General features: G+C 34.7%; 1 protein-coding gene across 7 annotated transcripts in view; it reads left to right on the top strand.

Annotated features, from left to right (window-relative positions):
- ANKS1B (ankyrin repeat and sterile alpha motif domain containing 1B) overlaps positions 1–12,137 on the top strand; it is a 441,782-nt gene that overhangs the window by 119,817 nt on the left and 309,828 nt on the right. For all 7 annotated transcript variants that reach the window (XM_040595970.1, XM_040595966.1, XM_040595969.1 and 4 more), the window contains exon 10: positions 11,000–11,165. In XM_040595970.1, the coding sequence (XP_040451904.1) occupies positions 11,000–11,165 (166 nt within the window). The remainder of the gene's footprint in view (positions 1–10,999; positions 11,166–12,137) is intronic.

Below are 12,137 nucleotides of genomic sequence, written 5' to 3'. Positions count from 1 at the left end.
TATATATTGATATATATATATGTATAAAACACCCTGATCTTTGATTCACAGCATTTTATACTGTGAAAAAGAGAGAAAATAAAATCTTTAGGCAATGTAAAGTCCGATTTAATTCTAACTAATTCTGAACTTAGCAAAATTGTGTCCATAATTCTCAGACAGTGTTTTAGCCTACCTAATTGTCTAAGTACTTAGCTTTGTCTCTGATCAGCCTTTATGTTTGGCAGATACTTAAGTTCCATATATACATAAAGCTTTTTGAGTAAACTGTTGTAATCTGTTTGTATGTGGCCAGGTGCCTAAATTCTGCCTTATTCAGATTGGTTTTATAGAGTTACTGGTTTTGCATTGTGATTAATAAATAACAATAGCAGAATGTTCATTCAGAAACCCATCTGGGTGCTGTGCTCCCTGTATCAATGAGAAAGTACGGATATCTCTGAAGATGTTCAATTGATTGCTCTTTTATGTTGAACTGGAAGCCAGCCAGTGTGACACATGAAGTAGAGGGATGTGTCTTACTACATGCCTAGCTTTTGAGTTGAATTTGTGTGCAAACTAAACACCAGGGCACTTACAGAAGGTACACAGCTGACAGAGCAGAAAGCCTGCCTTCACTCCTTTCTGCCCACATTCGAAGTGGACAGATTTGAGTGTATCTTTCTTTTTCTTTTGAATGTGATAACATTATATTGTAAAGTATGTGAAGAATTTTTGAGCTACTTCTTAAGAATAGCTTTATTAATATCTTTCTCCTAAGGACATCTATTTCTCATCAGGACTGTATGACCAAAGAAGAGCTGCAGACACTCTGCAGTTTGGATTGTAAGTGGCTAGAATCTCATTTTTGACCCAGAAAGACCCACTGCCAAGTGTTTCCTGTTGTCTGGCTTTAGGTGGTTCCACATGACATGCAGGCTTTCTGAGTAGCAGATTTGTTTCTGTGACCAGTTCTATTTCCTCATCATGAAATTTGAGTTTGCAAATTGCCTGAGTGTATGTTAACTTTAAGCATTTACATTGCTATTTTGATTTGTTTAAAAATAAGAAATTGAAGGAGAGCAATAGAATCAGTAGGCAAAGTTCTGTGTAATTTTTACCATCTTGTTTATGTGAAACACTGACAGTAGTTTGTTCACATATGAAGGGAGGTCACATAGCATTAGTAGAGAATATCTGTAGTAAAAGTATTACATACAGCTGGCATGACTGCAAATCTGGGGTGAGAGTCCTTAATGGTGGCCAAAGAGACATATGATTCTGTGGTAGGTGTTCTGAAACTGGAATCTTGCAGTGAACCTACAGAAAGTTTTCTAAGTTCAAATTCCACTGCAAACGTGACATTGGTTCCCTTATAATCCTTATTCACTTCATTTTATTTAATCTCCACATTCTTGGTTTCCATTATGCAATAACTAAGGCTGAGTATTTGCAATAAGCAGATTATCATACCATAGAAATCATTACAGTAACAATTAAAGCAGTAGAGCTTTGACATAAAACAGTGGGATTCCTTATGTAAAGAGCCATAAGGAAGTAGCATGTTTATAAGCTGACTGTTTCTTTCCCCTTTGGTGATGAGCAGTAAGTTAAGTAACTGTGCTGATGTATTCTCCTTGTATTTCAGCCTTAGCTAACAGTTCAACATGGCCAAGTTGGTCCTCATAAGATTGCCGAGTATGTAGGCAGTATGATAAGATAGCACTGGGTGATGGAACTTCTTGTATCCACAAAGTTAAATATCTGTCTTACAAATGTTAGTGGATTTTGGTACATTTTTGACCAGGAAACAGCAGAGTTCATAGGGTCCAATTCAGAACTCTGGTTCGAAATAGGAAATTACCAGGTTCTTTAAAAACATAGGAGATAAGGACAACATTTTATTAACATTTATTTACTACTATTGTGTGTATTTCTCCTGTTGTAATGGAATAATTTATTTTACAGGTTTAAAATACTGGTTCTAACTTACAGTATGAATTTACTTTCCCTCTGATTATGTCTTACTGTTAGGTTCAGTTTTCACACTGCTGAAATACCATGTAGGCGAAAGTTATTTGGTCCTATTTGATTAGAAAGTACTAACTTTTGAAAACTTCGCATGCATCCTGGGACCTGTAGAAAACGATTTCAAAATGTTCTCCTGTTGATTTTGTATCTCATTTTCTCTTCAGTTGTGTACCAGATAAAGGTGTGATTCACAACAAAGTTGATAATTTCTGATAATGTGACTCTCAATGGCTTTAATATTTGGAAGAACATTTTATTTTTTGTTCTGCTTTACTGTGGGAGCATGTGTTAGGAGGGATTTCTTTTAAGAGAGTATTGGCTTACACTATTACAATAATAACTTTTATATCAAACATAATTAAATTTTTATTTCTTCAGTATCAAACCGGAAAACTTTTAAACATGGGAGATTCCCTTTCCTGCAATAGCAAATGTTTATTTGTAGCTTCTATTGAATCCATTGTGTATGACATAAAGTAACTGTTTTTTATTGTGCAAATTTGTGAAAGTATTTACATGACTTCAGAACAAGATGCATAGGCATATAGAGAATATTTTCAAAAAATGCACAGATTATTCATGACAGATGATAGATTAACACACTTTAGTGGCAAAGATTTCTTTTAAATGAAAATGTCTCCCATAATGTCTCATTTTAGTGATGTTAGCTGCCCTCCAATCAAGTCAGTTTACAGTTCTAGGGTCCTTTTCTGCTATATGTTAATAGTGAAAATTACTGTTCAAACAGATGACATCTTTTGCTTGCAGGTATTCAATTCCTTTCTTCTCTCCACAGCAACCCATGCATTTTTCATTTACTGGTACAGTAATTGGTAGAAATGAAGCTATAAAATGTGAGCAAATTTCAGGCTGTCTGCTTAACATAGTGTGTTAATTTTTTTCTGCAGTTGCTGTTTAGTAAATACTGGTACCACTTCAGGTTTTTTCAGTATCTAACATTTCCTATGGTTTTGGCCCTTTTAATATGAGGGAATATTTTACTTCATGTTCACTGCTTCTATTGGAAACCCAAGACTGGTAGGTTTTTGTAGAGTAGGAGACAAAACTTGTTTCAGAGCTGGACCACACCTATAGGTGTCTCAGCTGGAGAGAAGCAGCATGAATGATTCGCTGCCTTGTGGTCCAAAGGCAGAACTATAAATTCTCATTAAACTCTTCCTGTGCGTATTTCACACCTACTCTCAGGCACATTCAAAAATTTTAACACAAAGTGGAAAATTTCTTTTATTGGCTTAGGGGAAAATGATTTAATGGTGACTTTAAAAAAAATCTTGTGATGCTCAAAATGAATCTGTCAGTTGTTAGTCACATACTGTTGGGATCATTGGGATCCTTGTAAGTCAGGAGATCTGCCACTCTTTCTATAAAATTGTTGTGATCCTTTTCTTACAAATAAGAAAACCTTCTCTTTTTTTCTTTCTCCCCACCCTGCCCCATGAAGAACTCTGATTAGGTAACAAACTGATATGCCTGTCAAAGCACACATGTATTTGCCAGTCTCTGGGAAAGTGGAAAGCAGTTTATTTTCTCTGGCCACAGTCGATACCAGAACACCCTTCCTCCTGCTCTTCTGTGGTTTTTGAAGTTGACCCTTGAAGCTGTGACACTCTCCTGAGCCTATTCATTCACTTTCTGAGACACCTTCTGGCCCAAACTTCTCACTTTTTAATGCATTATTTTCTCTCTTACTAGAGAAAGTGTTGTGTGAAAATAAATGTTTGTATGGACTCTCCTTCATATCTGAAGTTCTGGCTATGAAATGATACCAGAATATTTTGACAGAGATTAATTAGTGGTTTTATTATCATACTTAGTAATGCATAACATACTTTAAGTTTTTTTATCCTGATTTTTTTTATTTACCAAAATTTTCTGCGTGTATTAAGCCAACTGCTGTGTGTGTGTTGTGTGCATGTCTGTTTAAAACCTAGGCGTTAGAGCATAAGCAACTGGCAATGAAGTATTGTTCCCATGGAGCTGAAGTTCCAGCTCATTTTATCTTTTTAATACAATAGCATTTATTTTAAATAGGCATTTTCCTATAGCTTGGTATTCAAACAAGATGTTCTTTTGTTTAATCTTGTTCATGAAAACAGTGGGGAAAAATGGGAGGATATTTAACCTGGAAATTACTTTCTAGTTTATAATTGCGTTTTATTCAGCTAACCTAAGAATCGTTTGTTAAACCAGTTATTGTATTAGGCTATATTGCTACACACAACCATTAACATTTGCATAAACCAGATTATGTAGACTTGTAGTATATTCTTTGTCACAGTGAGTTATTTATTAGAGGAAGCATCTGCTCTTTTTCATGGCCTGAATGTTGTATGCATGGGAGAGCATGTAACATGACTACAACAATCTAACTTCATTTGATATTCTGAGTATCTGCCAGATGGAATTATGAAAACGCCACATAAAATATAGTGATATGTTTCTGCTGCTGAGGTTAACGCTGCATTCGTTATTTACCCATGTTTTCATACATTTATAGTTAAGGCTACATTAGTGAGTTTAGTATTGTAAAACTTTGTACGAACCTTTAGCTTTCAGGGGTTGACATCTCTAGAATTTTCATATGAAATTTTAGATTCTAAACAAGATATGTGAAAATATGCATTTGAAAAGGAGAAGATAAAACTACATTCGGGGTGCTATGTAAATAATGCTCATTTTTCCTCAAACACAAAGTTTGAAAAAGCAGATCTAACTTTTTTTAATGGTTTCTGAAGAATTATGCATCATCTTTATATTTCTAACAATATAAATATACAGAACAACAGATTTAGCATTTTTTTTCAAAAATAAACATTTTTTCTTAGCTCTGTGGAAGGCTTACTGAAATTTACTCACAAAGGTTGTTTCAGGTGCTGGAGGAAAAAATTATTTCAGATAATTCTGTACATGTATTACTCCTACAACAGCAAGCCCACTATTTCTGATGCCTGGGGAGAGGGTAAAAGAGAATACCCTTTTAGAATCGATATTATAAATACTCTGTGCAGACCAGTGGAGATCCTCCAGTGTCATTACACTTAAATGAGATTACTGGGGATTTTCCAGATTCCGTAATGTATCATGAACCTTATTATCTGTTCTGTGACAAATTACATATTCAAGTGTTTCTAGCTGACATAACAATGAACATTTATCATAGTTTGACTCATGAAAAATTATTCTAATTACACAATACTATAAAAATTACTTTGGTTAAATTATTAGTAATAGATAAGTGGTTTTATTCGCCATAAAATTATAGTAATATTCCTAATTTCTTTCAGTGGAGAGGCAGTCAAAATAAATATTTCACCATCTAATTGTGTTTTTAGGTTATGATGACACAGGAAATACTTCTAATTGTTTTTGCCAAGTACGTTATTGTGACAAACTCACACAATACCCTTCAGGTTCAGGCATTCTCCCCACCGCTTTGCTGCATGTCAAAAAACTATCCTAATTATCTTCAGTCACCGGTTAGGACTTTTTTCTTGTTTGAGTTCTTGATTCCTCTCAGCAACTTCGGTTACTTATCATGAATATTTCAGTGTGAAGTGTCCCAATCCAACAATGTTATACATCAGTCTGCTTAAAAACATAGACAAGTATGTTTGATGCAAAGACACTCGGACTGGATATAAGGAAGAAATTTTTTATGATGAGGGCAGTGTAACACTGGCACAGGCTGCCCAGAGAGGTGGTAGATGCCTCATCCCTGGAAACATTCAAGGTCAGGCTGGATGGGGCTCTGAGCAACCCAATCTAGTTGAAGATGTCCGTGCTGGTTGAAAGGGAGGTTGGACTAGGTGGCCTTTAAAGGTGCCTTTCAACCCAAACTGTTCTATGATTTTATGACATAAATGGGATAAATGCAACAGTCATTTCTCACTCTCATGGTAATCATCAGCTTTGGGTGATGAAGCATTTAGGATCAATAATTCTCCTAAGTTTTATTAATAGAAGTATCATAGCACTCTCCTGAAGAACAACTAGGCACACCTCCCACTGTGGTGGAGGAAGAGCCATAAAATCAATAATTATAGCCATAAAGTTTTCTTTAAAAGTTTATCTGAAAATGTAATTTAAGACCATTGAAACTGCCCCCTAATCATTCCATTTCTAAACCTGTGTCCTTAACTTATATTTTCAAGTGTAAAAATGCCTAAGATCATTCTTGCTCCCCATACTTTCTAAATAAGTGATTTAGGGCTAAAATAACTATTTCTTCTATATGTTTATGATTCTTATTAGGTGTCTTACATAAATTGTGAGGACGGTTACTGTTTAATGACAAGGTAGTCATAGATCAAAAGAGAGACTTAAGCAAATCCAGACCTAGTAAGTTTTCAAATAACAGGATATGGTGTGGCCTTCAACTGTGAGTAGCCTAGGCTCCAAGAGATCAAAACAACTGTTAATAAATTTAAAATTTATAAATAAGTTAATAATTGTCTGGTGAGACACAACATACCTACATACTTTATCGCTGTGATGAATGAGATGTAACAGCACGTCTTTGAATGCGTTTTTCTTTGATTTGTTGGTCATCGGGCAGTCATGTCTGACTCTGATCTGTTGTCCCATGTTCCAAGAAAGCAATAAAACTTCAACTGACATGATTTCTACAGAAAGGAGATGGATAGTATGAAAAAATTCAGTTAAATACAAATTCTATCTTGTCAGAATGTCAGTTCAGATTAGATGCCTACTGAGCCTCTGTCATTTTATTCTGAGGTCATATAAACATGAAGTCATATATACTGCTTATATCTCAGTCCTTGAGCATACAACATTCAGCTTGAGTCTTATAAGGAATGCAGGCTTATCTAGAAAGCAGAAGCAAGAGTAGCTAGAAGCTTGGCAGAAACATGGGGAAAAGGTCTAACTTAACATCATGTAGTTTTTGAAGATATGGAATATTGTTTCACACTTGTATATAAGCATTTGCAATTCCCATATAGATATTTTAGAAGCAAATTCATTCCCACTGATCAACAATCACATCCTTCCCCCACCCCCCCTCCACCCTGTCCCTTTCTATTTTCTAGTCCTGTTTAGGTTCCAGATTACACATGATAGTTATTTAACCATCAAGCAGATGCTCAGGAGAGACCCGGTTGGAGGTTTCTGAGTAAGGGCTATGTGTGTCCCTGGCATGTGCTCAGCAACTTTAATCTCACTTTGCTGTTTCTTTCTACAAAGCAAAAATCTAATTTATATTTTATTAGTATGGGCAACTGTTCTCTAATGCTTTCCCAGTGACTCACCCACTCTCACTCCTCTTTTTCTGTCACTTCTATTGTGTATGTGCTTTTATCCTTTCCACAAAAATACTTATTTTAATATTCTGGCAGCCAGCACATTAATTTTATGAAGCTGTAATTTCAAATAAGAACTGATTCTGACTTGATAATTGTGGTCAGTTACATGTGTCATCTTCATTTTTTTGGAATAGTTTACAGAAATTGAAGATTAATAATCTCAAATTTTTAAAAATAAACTCAGATTATTTTTTTATTTTAGGACTAAAGATTTTTCAACTATAGTTAAAGTGTTTCTTTAGACAGTTTTATTATGCAGATGAAAATATTGAGGACATGTAGGATTATTGTAGAGTTACTGCTCATGGCAGTGGGTGAGGTGAGACAACAGAACTGGTATTATTGAGAATGCTGAAGAGCTTTTAATCTTTGAAAAAAAAACCAGAATCACATTGCTTGATGCCTGATACTTGAAGAAAATTTTATGTCATCTACTAACATATAACATGCATTAGTTTAGAGTTATTTGCTCGGCAACTGCAAAATGGAAAAAACAGAAGACTTTACATTGCTTTTTTCCATCAATGAGCAGTTTGGGGTTTTTTGCTACATATGCACTTTTTAATTGAGGCTTATCATCTTCATTTAATCAGTTGATAGAATTCCAGACTTTTAAAAGTTTTAACAATTATTTTTTTACTCCAGTTTATCTGTTTGGCAAACTATTATGTTTGCTTTGTTAGGGGGAGATTTAGGAAGAATTTACTTGTCAGTAATTTACATTCCAACCATTTTCTCAGTAACCCCATAATTTTATTTATTCTTCTCTGACATTTATATTCTTGCAGTGTTAATTGCACAATGTTGAATAACATTCAGAAAATCTGGTTGAATGTTAAGAGCAATTAGGAAAGGAGTAGAATACAGAAGAGGGAAAATCATTATGTCAGTATGAATACCTGGTAAGCCCTTATCTTGAATGCCATGTGAAAATCTGATCCCTGTAACATCACTGAAGACTGAGGGTGAGGGATGACAGGGAAGGTCAAAATCCTGGAACAGCTGGGTGAGTAGATTAGAAGTTCTCATTCGATAAAGGAGCAGACAATGGAAGTGTGAAAGAGTTCTGTGAAATCACAAGGAGAGGGTAAGTAAAGAACAAGAATTTGTCGCCTTCTGAAGCACAAGTATTAGGGATGCCAAACCTGGTGAGATAGTTTGCATGCATCCCATTTTGGTTTTAGCTGTAAAAAATGACACGTGCTCTGAAGGCAACCTAAGGAGGTAATTTTAGGAAGTGTGACTGGTGGACATGCAAAACAAAGTCAGCACCTTTTGATTATGAAGTGTGGAAGCCACAAAGGGTTGTAGGAATATAACTACATGGTCTTGTGCTGATCTCACTGTTCTCTGGGCCAGCACTGTTGGCTGTCTTTATAGACAGAAATTGGGTGGCATAGATACCAAGTATGATCCAATGTCTATTCTTACGTTTCATATATCAATTTTTTATGGTTTTTGAATGTAGCTGAATTCAGGAGCTGAGCAGTGTTTCACTTCAGTGTTTGGTGACAGTTTTAAAGCTGCAGTATTTGTCAGCTTCTCTAGCAGATTTACTAGGGTTTTGGCGTTCTGACTTACTTTTATAGAAACTTCCATGTACAAGGATTAAATTGAAGTCTGCTGTTTTAGTCATTGCTTTGGTAAATAAATTTTTGCCTCTGTCTTTTTACCGCAGGCTAAAATAGACAAGGTAGAAATTCCTCTTTTTTCAAGGCAGGAAGGAATCCTCCTCTTGTCTAGCAGTTGCATTTCTGCAGCTTCAATGACTCCACATTACATAGTGGTCTAGAGAGAAATATTTGCTATGTTTATTGTGATAAAAAGACAGGAATATAATACAGAGTTAATAGAACTGTTATTTTTAAGTTACAAAGTTTTTTAAGTCATCTTTAATTTAAACCTAAGTTTTCACCTTATGCACATTTATTCTAGTAATAAAACCATGTATTGGTATATTTCTTGATTTCAGTTGTACTGTTCCTAAGATCCATGTTTCATTTTATGCAAGTGTTATTTGCAGGATTTAAAAGAAATAACTTTTTTTTTTTTTAATATAGGATAATTTTCTGTTAACTTCATTTAAGGAATGAGATGGCTAATGTTAAAAAAAATTGTATTGGAAGCTGCATTAAGCCCACTTAACAAACTTTTCCAATTGCTTGTTATGTCTTTAGAGTCCACCAGCTGTAACTAGTTACTATTAGTATATATCAGTAAGATTGCTAATGCAGAGACCTCATACTTGGACTAGACATAAACAGGAAAGGGCTGAAGAGGTAGAAACATAATCACATTCCTCTTTTAGGCGTATTCTTTGAACACTGACAGGAATACAACTAATCTTGTATTGTTTGCTAGTACATACTCATTTTTTATTATAACTGCTTGTTAGTATTCTGTTTATTTTTTCTTTTTTGTATGATTTCTTTTCCCTATTCACTGTTTCCAGTATTCATTTGCAAGTTCTGTGTTCAGTGGTGGTTTAACCTAGGATTTAAAATTTGATTCTACTGAAGTAATCAAATAGAATTTTGAAGTGGAGCTCCTGTTGTTGCTATCTCAACCCTGTCCTTCGAGAGGCCTTGAATTATTACCAGTTTATGAACTCTCATAAAAAACAGGTCACAACACAATGAGCAGAAAAACCGGCAAGGATTTCAGTAGTGTAATGATCCGCAAACAGTATAATTTACCTAAAAAAGGGACAGTTATCTACACCATAGTTTACCTTAGATAATGTGAGTTGTTCTTTTTCAAGAAATTGTTATTCCACATCCTGTTTTAGTCATCATAATTTTCGATCATCTTCTGAGTAGCGCTATGATAATATCTGTCAGGGTTCTTTCTGGCCCTTTGCATTTTTTATATTTTATTTACTTGCAGTGCTTGACTTTCCCAGGCATCCATATGTCCATTGTAAGAAAGATGCGAGAATAATGTCTTTGCCTGTGCAATTGGTTTCTTCTGGGATTAAAAAAAAAAAATCACAAATCAAGAAACTCTGGTGAAACTGTATGTTATCTTCTCATTCGTGTTCTAAATCAGAGACAATCTGCTTGATTAGACAGTTTAATGTCCTTTTTTCCCCTCCCTTCCTCCCTCAACATTCACTAATGATGGGAATTCTCTACATGTGTCACTGTTAAGAGACCTTGCACCATTATTGCTCTTCTGTCAAATACAGAGCAGTAATTCATCTTCATTCACAACCTGGGATTCTGCCATCAAAACTGAGATCACATATCTTTAGCTTTCTTATATATAATATATATGAAGTTAATGTAATTGTCATTTTCATGAGGTATAATTAACAAATTTGAAGAGACATCCCCTGAATTAGAACCTAGCAAAGCAGATATGGCAAGAGCAGCTATGTTGGAGCTTTTGCTAAATACCAAGTTTGATGGATAAAGACATTTCTGTAACTAAACAAGAACTATATTACACAAAAATGTAAAGAAACAAGAAATGTAATCTTCTAGCATGCAAGTAATTCTTCCAGTCTGTTACAATTTGGTTTCAGTGGAATGTGGGTTTTAATTTGCTGAATTTTAAACCTTGCTAGACAGAGTTGTTGAACTTAGTTCTTTTCCTGTGTCATCTGAGAAATATCTCTCTTACCAATTTAAACGTTTGCATTTCAGGAATCTTATACAAAGAAGAGAGGTCATGCATTGGAAGCAATACCTTCTGTACCTCTGGATGCAGTTCCTTCAGAAAATGACAGCAGTTTTTGTGATTCGATAGACATAGCAGTGACCAAAAAACCTTGTTCCCTAGAGATAGCAAGAGTTCCTTCCTCCAGACCAGGTAAATGACTAAATAATCCTTTACACAGTCTTTGGTGTAAGTGCAGTGTCATAGAAGATACAGAATTATATATAGAAGGTATAGGTTTATATTTTTTAAGAATACAGTACTCTTTTATCACAGCATGATTGTAGTCTTCTGTTAGCTACCCTAAGAGCTTAATATCAGATTAAAGATTAATAGCAAAATGCTGTAAAAGGGAAAACAAAGCAGAGGTTTAAATATTTTTCCAGATAAATGTAAGATTGCAAAAAGCTAAACTAGAAATAGAACTTCTTTAAACCCAGCCTTTCACAGTAATCTATTTATCAACCTGTTTCTGTTCCTTAATGAAGTGCTTAGCAACATTATGCAACTAATTCAAAATTTAAAGTACTCTGTATTTTATTTCTGTGTAAAGGAAGATCTGCTCTGTTTTTGACAATGAAACAGTAAATGAGAACTGATAGAAATATTAAATGACAGTTTGGTAGACAGCTTTTTGTATTATACAGGTTTGAAGAGCAATGAGTTACAATAGTTAAAAAAACAAAAGAATTATGCTGAGTTAGATGAATGATATTTGTAAGCATTCTGTTTATATCCTCCAAAACTATATGTTCTCGTCCATTATCTTTGTTTGAATTCTTCATTAGTTACCACCTGGTACAGGAATTTCAGAATATAATCATTCCACTATAAGTAATTGGACTGAGAGTCTGCTTTGACAAATGACAGTCGCAGCAGCAAGACCTATCTGAAACGGGCAATTGACTTTTTGACCTGTGCTATCTTGGTTATGAATCATGATTTAGGAAATATACAAGAATGATAGATGATTGCTGACTAACATCATGTTACCTATCTAGTCTGTGTAAGGGTAAGCACCTTCTTGATTACACAACTGAACTAGTATTGGAAGAGTGCCAGAACTATATCAAGCATTGTATATAAGGGCCAGATGTTATGATACAGATTTGGAGTCTGCAAGGT

The sequence above is a fragment of the Falco naumanni genome, chromosome 5, assembly GCF_017639655.2.
Source record: "Falco naumanni isolate bFalNau1 chromosome 5, bFalNau1.pat, whole genome shotgun sequence".
Classification (NCBI taxonomy): domain Eukaryota; kingdom Metazoa; phylum Chordata; class Aves; order Falconiformes; family Falconidae; genus Falco; species Falco naumanni.
The sequence above is the reverse complement of the archived record's forward strand: the minus strand, read 5'-3'. Positions and strand labels throughout refer to the sequence as shown.